Consider the following 14,955-nt stretch of genomic DNA (forward strand, 5'->3'; position numbering starts at 1 on the left):
AAGGCTAAAATAAGCCAAGTTTCAGGAGCCAGCAGAAGCAAATATATTGCTTCTGCAATATATTGCAGTAAAAAAAAAAATAGTAGGTTGGCCTTCAGAAGTAGGCCTGGGCCTAATTCTTGTGATGCTCTTTCAGAAATGTTTGCACTCTGATGAATACAGATCTTTGAAAATAAGTTGACTCAGGTTTCATGTTAAAAGACAATGAATATTGTGCAGTATATCATTCTCAGCTTCAGTAGCCTACAAAACAGTTTGATCTGATGTAGCCTAATCTCTTTGCTCATGCACTGCTATAACTTTTATGTTTGTTTATTTTATTTATATGTGCACATTTACATTTTCAAGGCAGTATGAAAGCTTTCTTCACAGCTCCCACTTGAGTTTGTTTAGTGTGGTGAGTTGGTTCAGGTGTTCAGATGTAAAAATTTATTCACTCAACTCTATAAAAATTAACCAGTTGTTAATGAATGTGAAATACATTTTATTTCAATTACATTGGCCTATCTGTGAATAAATGTGTGGTGCTAATATAGATCCTTGTGATCCGTGATTATGTAGGCTACAAATGTAGGCTTAATGATAAAGCTATAGTGTGTGTGTGTGTGTGTGTGTGTGTGTGTGTGTGTGAGTGAGAGAGGGTGTTTTTCCTGTTAGTGTTTGAGTGTGTGTTAAATGATGGCGTCCGATAAGAGTAGAAGAAAAAATATCTGCTGACAGCGAAGGTTCAGAATGAAGGCAGATGATTGGTCAGGATTAAAGCATGTGACGTTGTTCCTCCAGCTGATAAAGCCGGGCTGAAGCCTGAGAGCTGAAGCAGCGGAGGCCGTCCAGAGAGGAGCCATGGAGCCCGTCCTTGAGCTGGACCCTGGACGCCCTGAGGAACCTGAGGACACGTCTCTGGACAAGAGGCGGACCAGGAAGGGGAGATCTGGTAGGAGCCTTCTTAGAGGATTTAGAGTGAATAAACAATCAGTAATAAAATATGTTTTATATTTCATAAATCTCAAGAATTAGATTTGGCCAACGTTTGAGGCCAAAGTGCCCGACCTGCTGAGCCAATGAAACGATCTATAGACCGATTTATGTGTTCAAGGCAAAAGATAAACATTTATGTTTCCAGACCAAACGACCTGTTGTACGTCCATGAGTTACGTTCTATTACAGGTCTTTTGGTCTGAAAACGTACATTTATATGATCAGTCAATGTTGAGTTGCTACGAAGAGTGCAGCTTTAGGAAGCACAAGTTTAGTATTTTCATTAATTCAACAGTTTTGAATGAATGGTTAGTATTATTAGATCATTAGTCAAACAGTTGACTAATGGTCTAGTAATACTTATGCTGTCATGTTTACTGATGATATTCCTGTTAACTAAGGCTATGGTGTTCATATCAACTAAATGTATACATTATTAATAGGGTTAGTATAGGGGTTATGGTTAAGGTTAACCCAAACCCACTAACTCCAACCCCTATAGGCCTACTCATGCTATACTAAGAAAGGGATAATGCCCGACGAGGAGTCCATTATCAGGAATTAATGGACGACGCAGGACGGCTGCCTCCGCGAAGTCAATTAAATCCTGATAATGGCCGCCTCGTCGGGCATCATCCCTAACCCTAACCCTAACCCTATCCCACTTATACCACGGTCACTTGCCAAAGAAAGAAATGAAGACCATTCATTTAGATTTTCATGCGTTTTCCAAATATAAAGTATTTCACAAGCCATAACTTTGTTTCCCCGGTAACGCCTGAGGGTTTGACTAATTCCTGGAACAACCATTCCCCTCCCGTAAGGTTCTTCTGCTTACTCCCTTTGCTGTGTTCTCGTGTGCTTACTGAGTAGCTAGCCACCTAGCTATCGCAGCCTCAAGGGACGCCTATGACCCCCGCCAGACGCGATTGAGTGACTCCATAACGGTAGTGGTGGCCTTCCCCAGGTCATCATTACCAAGAAGGCTATTGCAATAGTTAGGGAGTTAGGTAGTTAGGGTGCTATTGAGTTAAGGGTTTGTGTGTGTGTGTGTGTGTGTGTGTGTGTGTGTGTACGCGTGTGTGCGTGTGTGTGTGTGTGTGTGTGTGTGTGTGTGTGTGTGTGTGTGTGTGTGTGTGTGTGTGTGTGTGTGTGTGTGTGCGCGTTGGAGGCGGGGGTTCAGTCAGCTGCGTTGTCATGACACCCAAAACTTACCAGTAAAATTAAGTAAAAAATAGTCAAATTACTATTTGAAACCGGAATTTGTCACGAGATTTCGGGATGATTCCTGGATTGGACTGAGTGATCGCAACACAGAGGGGACCTGGAAGTGGGTGGATGGTACCAACTTGACTTCAACGTAAGGCTGATGACTCCATTCAGCAGCCTCTCTTCTCTGAGAGTGATATCACCTCAACACTGGGCTCCACTTTATATTCTTTATGGTTTCAGTGTCTGGCTGCCTGGTGAACCAAACGACTTCTATGGAGCAGAAGACTGTGCTTTAGCTAAGGAAGGCGGTTGGAACGATGATACGTGTGCCAAGCTTTTCTCCTGGATCTGCGAGAAGAAGGTCGTAGTTCTGGATCATCTGGATGCTGAACTGAAGAAACAGGGTCTGTAGAATCTGTTTGTGTTCATGTGTTAGAACTACTGATCCTTTCTATTCTCTGTACGGTCTCACAGTATGTATACTCTTTATGAATGGAAAGGGGCTTTGGATGTGTTTACCTTTGATCAGTGATATAAAGTTTCTCCCATCGCATAACCTTCTGTTCTGTGTAGCATGTATAAAACGGTAGCGCTAACGCGTCAGTGTTGACCACTGCACACACGCTGGCCATTTGACGTTTATGTGTTTCCCAGGCAGGGTTCGACTGCTGACCCGGTGCTTCACCTCGGTGGTTTGATGGTTGGTTTGTCTATCCTTACCTTGTCTCGCGTGTCGATGTAACATCTTGAGCAAAGCAGAGCAATCCGTTTCTGACAATGAGTTTCTGACTATCCTCATGGTTGGATGGCGTTTGACATCGCGCTGCTATGTCCCGGTGAGATGTGTCTCCACCAGTTGACATGACGCCACACCCGAGGTTGATGCTTCAAGCTCAGGCCTGGAGGGTCGAACAACACGTTCCAATTGATTGTATGGAGGTCTCGACACACAAATGGAGAACGATGGAGAACAACGACAACAACAACCATAAGGAGAGAGGTTCAAGAGCAGGTGTCTCCTCTCCTTCCATCACACCGTCACCTCTAATCGGTGTCCTGGACACAGGAGCACCACAGAGAGGTGCAGCCGTGTCACCTCTGGTCATTATCCTGCTTTCTGCCGTGATGGGTGCCAAACAGACCTGAGCGGACGCTGATCAGGACATGGAGAGCGACTGCTACGATATTCAACCATGTAGGAAACAGGGGGGAAACCATCCAGTTTAAACCTCCCTGCACGCAGGGTGGAGTGATGAGGTGTCATTAAGGGACCAGGCTATATCCTGGGTGGTGTATCTTCTGGGTGGAGTGAAGAGGTGTCATTAAGCGACCAGGCTATCTTCCGGTGTCCGCCCAGGCCCCCAGGGGCGGGGTTTGTGTGTTCTGACGTTGCATCTCCAGACTCATCTCGTCTTCCTTTCTTCTGTTAAGTGACGCACAAGGAGCAAGAGGAGGCCCCCCACATCATAAGCCCCCCCTCCACCAAGACCGTGTCCGTGGGCGACACAGCCCAATTCTCCTGCCATGCCAGGGGCCAGCCAGAGCCCACCATCCAGTGGCTATACAACGGCCGGCCCCTGAAGAGGGGCAGGGAAGACCAATCACAGCCTGCGGTCTTGGGGGACAGGGGGGGATCTTGTCGTCAAAGGTGTGAGGCCTGGTGTGGACACGGTGAGCTGCGTAGCCAACAACAGCGCTGGCACGGCCAATCACACCACTGAGCTGCTTGTCTTTGCTAAGATCTGGCGGTTGACTTGATATAGGCCTACTCATAACATTGTTGATATATTCATAACATTGCTGATATATTCATAGCGTTGTTGATATATTCATAGCGTTGTTGTTGATATATTCATAACAATGTTGTTGATATATTCATAACAATGTTGTTGATATATTCATAACGATGTTGTTGATATATTCATAACAATGTTGTTGATATATTCATAACAATGTTGATATATTCATAACAATGTTGTTGATATATTCATAACAATGTTGATATATTCATAACAATGTTGATATATTCATAGCGTTGTTGTCGATATATTCATAACAATGTTGTTGATATATTCATAACATTGTTGATATATTCATAACAACGTTGCTGATATATTCATAACAATGTGGATATATTCATACAATTTTTGTTCATGAATCCTTGATGGGCGGATTGGAGGAAGATTCTCTTGTAGCATCTCTTTGCTTTATAGTTTTGAGAGCAATATTTAATAAATTCATCAGGAGTGACGCCAGACGGCTGGAGGTTCTTCAACTGGAGTCTGTACTTCATCTCTACCACTAAGAGGAACTGGACGGCCAGTAGAGACGACTGCCTGCAGAGAAACGCAGACCTGGTGGTCATCAACAGCAAAGGAGAACAGGTAACGAGAGGCTTTTGTGTGTGTGTGTGTGTGTGTGTGTGTGTGTGTGTGTGTGTGCGAGTGCGAGTGCGAGTGCGAGTGCGAGTGCGAGTGCGAGTGCGAGTGCGAGTGCGAGTGGGCGTGAGTGTGTGTGTGTGTGTGTGTGTGTGAGTGTGTGTGTGTGTTTGTCTGTGTGTGTGTTTGTCTGTGTGTGTGTGTGTGTGTGTGTGTGTGTGTGTTTGTCTGTGTGTGTGTGTGTGTGTGAGTGCCAGTGGCCGTGTGCGTGTGTGTGTGTGTGTGTGTGTGTGTGTGTGTGTGTGTGTGTGTGTGTGTGAGTGTATGCGTGTGTGAGTGTGTGTACATTTTTCAGGGGCACGTTTTTTATTCAGCCAGCTGTGTTGTCGTGACCACAGATACTTAATTAACACTTGAAACAGGAGTTTGCTACCAAATGGCAGAATAGTTTCTGGATCGGGCTGAGACTGGACCGAGACACAGATAGGACTTGGAAGTGGGTGGATGGTACCAACGTGACTTTCAGGTAATTCTGATGACTCCATTCAACAGCCTCTCCTTTCTTAGAGTGACAGAGTGATATCTCCTCAACACTGGGCTCAACTTTATATTATTTCTGGTTTCAGTTCCTGGCTGTCCGGGGAACCAAACAATTACCATGGAGCAGAAGACTGTGTAGTAGCTTGGAACGTGGGCTGGTATGATGGAATTTGTCCCGCGCTTTACTTCTGGATATGCGAGAAGGCCGTAGCCTTGGACAACTTGGTAATGAAATAAACAGTGGCATGCTAGACAACTCTTGCATATTCAGTACACCCAAAAATGCGCGAGTATTTGCACGCTTAACTTCTGCTGCTTGGCTTAGAGGAGTAAGGATCCTTGTCAAATTAACATTAGCCACAGTAGAGGTGCAGATTTTGCAATCAGTACTGGCCCACAGACTTTAGGGTGGGACAGCTACATAACTATGCATTTTGAGTGAACTATTCCTTATTCCTTAGTCCATAACCATGAGATAAGACAACTATTCTCTTACCTGCTAACTAGTCTATGGGCCATTTGTTTCTTTTGCACATTTTCTCTTGCAACAGATAGTTTAGTTCTTAATTGTCAAGGGGCAGTTTGCAAATATTACTTGTCCTACACAGGCCTAATGCATTTATATAAGATATTAAAATATCATCATCATTCAAAATATATTCAAAAAAATATTTTAAATATTACAATATTCATTCAACAATTAACCAAAATATCTACATTTTGTAACATATTCATGAAAACTGAGATACTCTCTCGGTTGAGTTTACGGACACCATTGGAAAACAGCGTTTGGAGTTGCTTTATGCCATGCTGCAACTCTATTAGACTATAGCACACGAGAAGGCTATGCAATTATTATAACTATAACGTAACTTCACAGTCAAATGTGAAAAGACAAACATTACAATATATACGCTACTTAATTAATTTTAAAAATAAACTTAATTTAACTGGTATTTCCTGTTATCTGGATAAGTTGAGGCATCCAGCATCTGAGATTCATCATCTGCTCACAGTATATTCCCTGCATGTCACCTGACAGTCATTGGAAATTATTGTTCAAATGATAGAAATGAACATATAACAGACATTATAATTAGATACTAGAAGAGATTAGTACAACTCGTTGGTGTTAGACAGTATAATACAACATTATAAATATATAGAAGAAGAGGATAGTACAACGAGATGGTGTTAAGACAGTATAATACGAGATAGATACTAGAAGAGAATAGTACAACTAGATGGCGCTAGAAAGTATTTTATAACCTTTGAATAATCAGGTTTTCAACCACCTGTTCTTTTAAAATACTTTTTCAACTCTGCCCAACTATTTCTGTCCTGTTACATGTTAGTCTGTAACCAATTAAAAGTAATTGACTTCTAATTGTAACATTTTGTGGAATTCATATTTTTTCATTAAAAAAGTATTCCAATTTGAAAGGAGGTTAATATAATATTATAATTAATATTGAAACCGACCTTTATTTTTTACTGGGTAAACACAGCTAATTTGGGATACAAAGGTATGGATTCGGTGAAACCTTACGTTGTCTACACAGTAGGTGGCAGGCGTCTTTTATTTATGACAATTCAACTCCTCAAGTTTACATACAGGATACGGAAAAAACTTTTCCTCCGCGATGATTTCATTAACTTCCTTACAACATCGTGAAACCTGTGTTAATTAGCCACACAACGCCCTGGTTATTTTTTGAATTAAACTTCTCCTCCGGTGACTGAGGACAACATTGTGTGAGAGGCGAGCAATTTGTAAGAGATTCGAGCATGGACTACTGCCGAGCTGTGCCCTGTCTGGTGTGGGTTCTACTCGCCTCTGTAGCGGCAGAAAGTCGGTTTGAAAAGAGCCCCGGGTCTCCTTCCGGGATGGTCGGTGACCTGGCCGAACAAGTGGGCACTTACCTGCGCCAGCTTGCCCAGGAGAAGGCGGTGGTTTCTGCACAAAAGGTGAGCTTAATGGGTTTGTTACGAACGGTGTTGGTTTACACTATAGTAAAAGTAAACTATACTTCTAGCCTACTTGAATTCTAGATTCAGATACAGTCAAAATGAAACGGCAAGGCTAGTTTTAATTTGATTATGTTTAGCACTGTTTATAATGTACAGTTAGGTGGTGGTTGGTTTCAAAACCGAAAGCTTGTTTGCTGAAAATACAAAATGATATTATAATCGAGAGCTGTTCCATTACCCTCACTCGGCCAGACTTTCTCCGAGGCGGTGGCGGTAGCGGGAGAGGCCCTGGCGGCTGGAATCAACGTCTGTTCCCGGTACCTGTCTCAGCTCCTGGCGGCGATGGGGGTAAACGGTAGGATGACTGGAAGCTAGAGGAATCTTCAGAAAAGCTCGTTCTAGCTGTCTGTTTAACCAATTTAATTATATTTCAAACAGTTCTATTGGCATGGAAAATAAGTACTACTAAAAACTAAACCATCCTCTCTCACTCTCTCTCTCTCTCACACTACCTCTCCCTGTCTTTGTCCTTACTTCTCTGTGCCTCCACCTGTCTGTGTCTCTACCTGTCTGTGCCTCTACCTGTCTGTGCCTCTACCTGTACCTGTCTGTGCCTCCACCTGTCTGTGTCTCTACCTGTACCTGTCTGTGCCTCCACCTGTCTGTGTCTCTACCTGTCTGTCTCTACCTGTACCTGTCTGTGCCTCCACCTGTCTGTGCCTCCACCTGTCTGTGTCTCTACCTGTCTGTGTCTCTACCTGTCTGTGTCTCTACCTGCACCTGTCTGTGCCTCCACTTGTCTGTGCCTCCACCTGTCTGTGTCTCTACCTGTCTGTGCCTCTACCTGTACCTGTCTGTGCCTCCACTTGTCTGTGCCTCCACCTGTCTGTGTCTCTACCTGTCTGTGCCTCTACCTGTACCTGTCTGTGCCTCTACCTGTCTGTGCCTCCAGATGTCCTCCCCTCGTCCCAGGCGAGTGCGAAGGGTGTGGTCTTTGTCGGCCAGTGGCTCCTCTTCGCTCTGATTGGCTACTGGTTGATTTGGCTGCTGGTGCGCTCCCTGGCCTCCACTCTGCGCTTCGGCTTCTGGCTGCTGAAGGTGGGCGGGGCCCTCATCGCCTTTGGACTTATCCTGAGTGACCACACCGCCGCCATGGAGACCACCGCCATCCGATTGGCTGTGCTGGTGCTGCTCTGTGTGCTATTGGGCGTCGGGCCGTCGAGGGGCGGGGCTAAAGACGATACGAGCATACAGCTGGAGAAACACGTGAAGACCCTTGAGAGAAGGGTGAGGGAGATGGAGAGAATGATCGAGTGATGAGTGACGCGAGGAAAGCAGGAGGAGACGGTGGTGGAGTAGGGAGAGATGGAGGAGACGGTGGTGGAGTAGGGAGCGATGGAGGAGACGGTGGTGGAGTAGGGAGCGATGGAGGAGACGGTGGTGGAGTAGGGAGAGATGGAGGAGACGGTGGTGGAGTAGGGAGCGATGGAGGAGACGGTGGTGGAGTAGGGAGGGATGGAGGAGACGGTGGTGGAGTAGGGAGAGATGGAGGAGACGGTGGTGGAGTAGGGAGGGCTGGAGGAGAGCCTGATGGGACATGCGTGACGGAGACTGTGATGAAGAAGAGAGAGAAGAAAGCCTTCCATATGTTTTAGGATGAGCATCCTGACGGTTCAAACTAAAGACAGAACAGCTTGTTGTTGTTTTTTACGTTGCATTGACCCGCATGCTTTCAGCTTTTCCAATAAAAACAAGAACTTTGCACCATTGTTGCTTCCAAAATAAATTAGCTGTCTAACATTCTCTCCTTGCCCTCTCTCTCGCTCTCTCTTTGTGTCTCCCTCTCCCCTTTGTCTCTCTCTCTCTCTCTCTCTGTCCGTCTCTCTCTCTCTCTCTCTCTCTCTCTCTCTCTCTCTCTCTCTCTCTCTCTCTCTCTCTCTCTCTCTCTCTCTCTCTCTCTCTCTCTCTCTGTCCGTCTCTCTCTCTCTCTCTCTCTGTCCGTCTCTCTCTCTCTCTCTCTGTCCGTCTCTCTCTCTGTCTCTCTCTCTCTCTCTCTCATATTACTACTACTTGAGTTTACCTGTTCATTGGAGTTGGAGTTATTAACAACAACTTAAAGTGTCGGGGTCGACGGTCCCCCTGGTGAAATGCATTGTGGGTGCAGGCGGCCGTGGCTCTGCAGCAAGGTCCGGGTCGGGGACCTTTCTGTTAGTAGTCTGTACGTTCCGTGGGTCCTCCCACACCAGATGGGTTACAACTCCTTCTCAGCCCTTCACTGTCACAGGTGACCCTTGACCCCTACTGTCTCAGGTGAACCTTGACCCCTACTGTCTCAGGTGACCCCTACTGTCTCAGGTGACCCTCTGACCACTGCTGTCTCAGGTGCCCTTTGCCCCCTACTGGCGTTACAGAAATTGCAAGCAAAGAAAATACAGAATGAATATCGGTTGATAAAAGGGCAATTTAAGTGTGAAAAGAACACAAGTTTTTAAACACAAATTGTTAAGAAAAAAATTCTCACTCACTCTTTTAATACCTGTGAAACTAATAGCACAATATCGCTTATCGTCTGAAAACAACGACTGTGTTATCATCCCCTGCTACCGGTTATGTTTAAACCTGGCACCAAAGTCCCTCCTATATTCAGCTGTTTCCTAACCGCTCTTGAAAGTAACCTACTGAAAAAAAACGACTAAAAGTCAACGTAGACGTTTTCAAACATTACTAATTGTAAATAGAAAATATTGTTCATCGGACCGTGTTATCAGTTTCCCTGGTGGTCTAGTGGTTAGGATTCGGCGCTCTCACCGCCGCGGCCCGGGTTCGATTCCCGGTCAGGGAACTCTCCCTTTTAATACCTCTGAAACTAATAGCACAATATCGTTTATCGTCTGAAAAGAACACCTGTGTTCATCATCCCCTGCTACCGGTTATGTGTACATCTGGCAGCACAGTCCCTGCTTTATTCATTAGTTTATTTACCTCTCTTGAAAGTAACCAACAGAAAATTAGTTGTACTCAATAAAAATAAAAGTTTTTAAACACTGCTAATTGTTAGAAAAAAATATATTATTGATCAACTCTTAATCAGTTTCCCTGGTGGTCTAGTGGTTAGGATTCGGCGCTCTCACCGCCGCGGCCCGGGTTCGATTCCCGGTCAGGGAACTCACTGTTTTAATACCTGTGAATCTAATAGCACAATATCGTTTATCGTCTGAAAACAACGACTGTGTTATCATCCCCTGCTACCGGTTATGTTAAAACCTGGTACCAAAGTTCCTGCTATATTCAGCTGTTTCCTCTCCGCTCTTTAAAGTAACCAACTGAAAAGAAAACTACTAAAAGTCAACGTAAAAGTTTTCAAACATTACTAATTGTAAAAAAAAAAAAGGAAAGAAATGTATCGATCCTTCTGTCTATTAGTTTCCCTGGTGGTCTAGTGGTTAGGATTCGGCGCTCTCACCGCCGCGGCCCGGGTTCGATTCCCGGTCAGGGAACTCAACCTTTTAATACCTCTTAAACTAATAGCACAATATCGTTTATTGTCTGAAAACAACGACTGTGTTATCATCCCCTGCTACTGGTTATGTTTAAACCTGGCACCAAAGTTCCTGCTATATTCAGCTGTTTCCTCTCCGCTCTTTAAAGTAACCAACTGAAAAAAACTACTAAAAGTCAACGTAGAAGTTTTCAAACATTACTAATTGTAAATAAAAAAAAATGTATCGATCAATTCGACTGTCAGTTTCCCTGGTGGTCTAGTGGTTAGGATTCGGCGCTCTCACCGCCGCGGCCCGGGTTCGATTCCCGGTCAGGGAACTCACCTTTTTAATACCTGTGAATCTAATAATAACAATATCGTTTCGGGCCAGCGCAATCAAGTTTCAATTGATGGTTATAGAAATGTTCACCTTGTCTAGTGTTGACCAGAGCGGAAGAAGGAAAGCATACATCACTCTAAATTCGTGCTCCGTGTAATTTGGGATGTCTTGTATCAATCAACTCACCGTCTGCTCGGCTCCTCTATGTTGAACCTTGAAGCGCCGACGGGTGTTTCCAATTTACGTCAGGTTTCTTTCGCCTTTTCTGAAGATATGGAAGAAAGGTAACTAACATGCAAGGAAATAGTGGAAGTATTCGAGTTGATTGATTCCAGAATGTAAGTGGCTACATTATGTAAGTGGTTAAGTAACGAATTAAATTAGCAGTGGTTTGTAAATCATTGCCCCTTCGATAGCTCAGTTGGTAGAGCGGAGGACTGTAGAGGCTATTTGCTGAAATCCTTAGGTCGCTGGTTCAAATCCGGCTCGAAGGACATTTTAGTTTTTCAAACGGTCACACACCACCAGGGCTGCCAAGTTTCAGAAAATGACAAGAGTGAGACTTTAGAGTCAGAAGCGTTCGGCCGCCGACCAAAAAAAATTGCCTTTTTTAACATTGATTTATACCTTAGGACTGATGTCCTAAGGTATAAATCTAAAACTTAGATCACTTAAACATGTCTATCACAGCATGAGAAAACGTAGTAATTGTTTTCGAGGGTGTACGGAAAAGCATAACACAAGGCTTTCTATGGGACAACTGTATAACAGCTGTACTAGCGACCTGTCACAACTGTTGCCTTTCCCCCGGGACGAACACTTGAATGATGTTCGTGTCATTAACTAACAACCAACTAATACATTTGCTGAACTACATAAGCAGAGGGCAGACAAACTGCTTTCCCTGTCTTTAATTTTCAACGTGTGACATTACATTTGGGAATCTCAAGAATAGATTTGACTTTGGATGAACAGACAGCGGAGACAAAATATTAGCAAGGGGGAGGGAGAGGCGTCTCACACCTACTTCGCTAACATTAAATTGACATCAGCCCTTGCTCCGTTTATGTCACATTATTTATCTTAGGATTGTTTAATGTCTATATGAAGCCATTTAACATTACACAAGTGATTGTGATGATTTTGAAACCAAGACTGATTTTATTGGTGAGCTGATTTTGAGAAATCAAACTATGCTGCTACCTAGTTATGCTAGCTAACTAACACGAAGAGTTCAGTAATGTATTACCTTACGTTTTTATACATAATGCTGTTATGAAATATGAAAACAACCAGTAAACATCTCTGTGTATAATGTATATTTGAAAAAAGGCGATTGATGTAGGCCTACTTACCCTTCTTGAAAATGTTGCAGAATGCAGTCCAGAAGTCAAATTTGGCACTATATACAAAGACGCTCCACCAAGACGCTCCACCAAGACGCTCACACGCGCAGGTCGCGGGAGATTGTTTACAAACTGTCAAACGTATACATCGCAAAGTGGACACCGCGCGACTACATAACCACTCGAAGCCGCGAGGACCAAAGCTTATTATCATGAGAAAAAAAAACTAGAGTAATGAATGGGGAAATAAGCGTGAGAAATGGCAAGTGTGGCGTGTGGTGTGAGAATGGGTCAAATTGCGTGACTGTCACACTCAAAGCGTGAGGCTTGGCGCTGCACCACTTTGAGCCCTGCACCACTTTCCCGATTGGGACGTTATCGCTTTTTGAACCGCCTCTCAAAGCTTTGAAATTGCAGCATGAAATTGTAACACGTTCGTTTTCGAATTTTAGCGTCAAAGGAATTTTCGCAAAATGAACGTGTTTATGTGTCATACATCGATTCCAGAAAATTTAGAATGTACTTAAGATATTGAGAACATTTAATAACATTAGGTGTGTGTGTGTGTGTGTGTGTGTGTGATATATATATATATATATATATATATATATATATATATATATATATATATATATATATATATATATATATATAATTGATTTTTTTTTCCTGTTTTAGCGAGGTTGAAAAAGGGGAGCACTCGGGACGGCAAATGCTGAACTAGGCCTACATAGGTTGCTAGTTAAAATCCAATCAAATAAGGTTTTTACTTTCACACACCTCTTGCCGCGATGCAAACAGTGAGGATGACATTTTATGGTGTCTTCAAGCTTTTTCTATCACTCACACACACACACACACACACACACACACACACACACGTTATTTTTTTTTTTAAACAATGTTTATATGTTTTTGTATTATCGATCATACTTCTGCTATTTAACATGTCAGCCATTGGGAAACTCCAACCATGGAAGCAGGCCGCGTGACTGAGGATTCTGCCCTGTGACTACGGCCACACGTTTAAGTCCATCACGATCACGTACAAAATTCATGACAAATTCATTAATTACAAAAAAAAAATAAACGTCCAGAAAATAGCATTTTTCGTCTTGAAAAGAGGACCAGATACAGCTTATAAAAACAGACCAAAATATCTTCAAAATAAAATCAAGAATACAGGTACCAAGTGAGAAAAACAATACATTTCTACAAAACTAAAATAAATGATACGAATGATGTCCCACTATGGCATCAGCCGAGAGTTGAAGATTAAACCACAGTCATCGTCTAGTTGTTTTTGAAAGCTTTACAGAAGCTCAAGAATGCAGTTACCCTCAAACATGTTTACTAGTAAACAAACAACCACACACATAAACAGGTACATATACCTGCTTACACAGACACACACACACACACTTATAAAAGTAAGCAGAAATCGTATTTTCACATTATGTGACAGGATGTACCTAAATATCTCTCCCAGAAGTAGAAATGACTGACTCTTAACAAGAACTTTCAGCAAAGTATTATTCTAACAGGAAGTGCATGTACCCCAGTACCTCTTTTACAGGAAGTAAATGTACCTCAATACCTCTCAAACAGGAGATGCATGCAGCTCAATATTCTAACAGGAACTACATGCACATCGTATTATTATTCAAACAGGAAATACAGACCTCAGTACCTCTCTAAAGGGAAGTACAGGTCCCCCTATATGTTTTAGCACCTTTGAAGCAGCCTGGCGACGATTGCCAGGCGACGGTAGCATGTCGACGGTAACCAGGCGACGGTAGCCAGGTGACGGTAGCCAGGCGACGGTAGCCAGGCGACGGTAGCCAGGCGACGGTAGCCAGGCGACGGTAGCCAGGCGACGGTAGCCAGGCGACAGCGGCCAGGCGACGGCAGCCAGGCGACGGCAGCCAGGCGACGGCAGCCAGGCGACGGCAGCCAGGCGACGGTAGCCAGGCGACGGTAGCCAGGCGACGGTAACCAGGCGACCAGTCTTATGACGGTAGCCAGGCGACGGTGGCCAGGAGACGGTGGCCTGTCAACAGTGGCCAGGCGACGGTGGCCAGGAGACGGTGGCCTGTCAACAGTGGCCAGGCGACGGTGGCCTGTCAACAGTGGCCAGGCGACGGCAGCCAGGCGACGGTGGCCTCTCAACAGTGGCCAGGCGGCTGTAGCCTGTTGACAGTAGCCAGGCGACGGCAGCCAGGCGACGGTAACCAGGCGACGGTTACCAGGCGACCATTCTTACGACGGTAGCCAGGCGACTGTAGCCTGTTGACAGTGGCCAGGCGACGGTGGCCAGGCGACGGTGGCCAGGCGACGGTGGCCAGGCGACAGTAGCCAGGCGACAGAAGCCAGGAGACCAGTCTTACGACGGTAGCCTGTTGACAGTGGCCAGGCAACGGTGGCCAGGCGACGGTGGCCAGGCGACGGTGGCCAGGCGACAGTAGCCAGGCGACAGAAGCCAGGCGACAGAAGCCAGGAGACCAGTCTTACGACGGTAGCCAGGCGACGGTAGCCAAGCGACGATTGCCAGGCGACGGTTACCAGGCGACCATTCTTACGACGGTAGCCAGGCGACTGTAGCCTGTTGACAGTGGCCAGGCGACGGTGGCCAGGCGACGGTGGCCAGGCAACGGTGGCCAGGCGACAGAAGCCAGGAGACCAGTCTTACGACGGTAGCCTGTTGACAGT

The 14,955-nt window shown here is 44.8% G+C and overlaps 2 protein-coding genes, 1 long non-coding RNA gene and 5 other non-coding genes across 10 annotated transcripts; all 8 read left to right on the plus strand.

Moving 5' to 3' along the window:
- The first annotated feature begins 2,236 nt into the window (after positions 1-2,236).
- Positions 2,237-3,930, plus strand: LOC132453697 (uncharacterized). Its single transcript, XR_009524779.1, has 3 exons — positions 2,237-2,338; positions 2,431-2,594; positions 3,622-3,930. It is a non-coding gene; the product is annotated as an uncharacterized LOC132453697 (long non-coding RNA).
- Positions 3,931-4,354: 424 nt separating this feature from the next.
- On the plus strand, positions 4,355-6,549 carry LOC132454184 (CD209 antigen-like protein D). The gene is made up of 4 exons (XM_060047403.1): positions 4,355-4,358; positions 4,435-4,574; positions 4,991-5,094; positions 5,195-6,549. Exons 1-4 carry the CDS (start codon positions 4,355-4,357, stop codon positions 5,343-5,345), a joined length of 399 nt encoding a protein of 132 aa, XP_059903386.1. The 3' UTR covers positions 5,346-6,549.
- A 116-nt stretch (positions 6,550-6,665) lies between these two features.
- On the plus strand, positions 6,666-8,841 carry LOC132454633 (uncharacterized). Of its 3 annotated transcripts, XR_009524966.1 has the most exons (5): positions 6,666-7,076; positions 7,332-7,434; positions 8,032-8,459; positions 8,535-8,579; positions 8,625-8,841. XR_009524966.1 is itself a non-coding variant. In XM_060048123.1 (3 exons), exons 1-3 carry the CDS (start codon positions 6,897-6,899, stop codon positions 8,394-8,396), a joined length of 648 nt encoding a protein of 215 aa, XP_059904106.1. In that variant the 5' UTR covers positions 6,666-6,896; the 3' UTR covers positions 8,397-8,497. The 3 variants fall into 3 exon arrangements, 1 of the variants encoding a protein (XP_059904106.1); XR_009524965.1 differs by lacking the exon at positions 8,535-8,579; XM_060048123.1 differs by lacking the exons at positions 8,535-8,579; positions 8,625-8,841 and having other exon boundaries at positions 8,032-8,497.
- A 1,008-nt stretch (positions 8,842-9,849) lies between these two features.
- trnae-cuc (transfer RNA glutamic acid (anticodon CUC)) lies at positions 9,850-9,921 on the plus strand. Its single transcript has one exon. It is a non-coding gene; the product is annotated as a tRNA-Glu (tRNA).
- Positions 9,922-10,172: 251 nt separating this feature from the next.
- trnae-cuc (transfer RNA glutamic acid (anticodon CUC)) lies at positions 10,173-10,244 on the plus strand. The gene has a single exon. It is a non-coding gene; the product is annotated as a tRNA-Glu (tRNA).
- Positions 10,245-10,504: 260 nt separating this feature from the next.
- On the plus strand, positions 10,505-10,576 carry trnae-cuc (transfer RNA glutamic acid (anticodon CUC)). Its single transcript has one exon. It is a non-coding gene; the product is annotated as a tRNA-Glu (tRNA).
- A 250-nt stretch (positions 10,577-10,826) lies between these two features.
- Positions 10,827-10,898, plus strand: trnae-cuc (transfer RNA glutamic acid (anticodon CUC)). Its single transcript has one exon. It is a non-coding gene; the product is annotated as a tRNA-Glu (tRNA).
- A 408-nt stretch (positions 10,899-11,306) lies between these two features.
- trnay-gua (transfer RNA tyrosine (anticodon GUA)) lies at positions 11,307-11,394 on the plus strand. The gene is given in 2 exon segments: positions 11,307-11,343; positions 11,359-11,394. It is a non-coding gene; the product is annotated as a tRNA-Tyr (tRNA).
- The last annotated feature ends 3,561 nt before the right edge of the window (positions 11,395-14,955 follow it).

Source organism: Gadus macrocephalus, chromosome 3, assembly GCF_031168955.1.
Source record: "Gadus macrocephalus chromosome 3, ASM3116895v1".
NCBI lineage: Eukaryota > Metazoa > Chordata > Actinopteri > Gadiformes > Gadidae > Gadus > Gadus macrocephalus.

Bases quoted from the DNA above. Each gene is read 5' to 3' on its own strand.
- LOC132454184 (XM_060047403.1), top strand. The intron at 4,575-4,990 runs GTAACGAGAGGC...CACTTGAAACAG, and splicing joins TCAACAGCAAAGGAGAACAG to GAGTTTGCTACCAAATGGCA. The intron at 5,095-5,194 runs GTAATTCTGATG...TTCTGGTTTCAG, and splicing joins GGTACCAACGTGACTTTCAG to TTCCTGGCTGTCCGGGGAAC.
- LOC132454633 (XM_060048123.1), top strand. From the start codon at position 6,897: ATGGACTACTGCCGAGCTGTGCCCTGTCTGGTGTGGGTTCTACTCGCC. The intron at 7,077-7,331 runs GTGAGCTTAATG...TCACTCGGCCAG, and splicing joins CGGTGGTTTCTGCACAAAAG to ACTTTCTCCGAGGCGGTGGC. The intron at 7,435-8,031 runs GTAGGATGACTG...CTGTGCCTCCAG, and splicing joins GGCGGCGATGGGGGTAAACG to ATGTCCTCCCCTCGTCCCAG.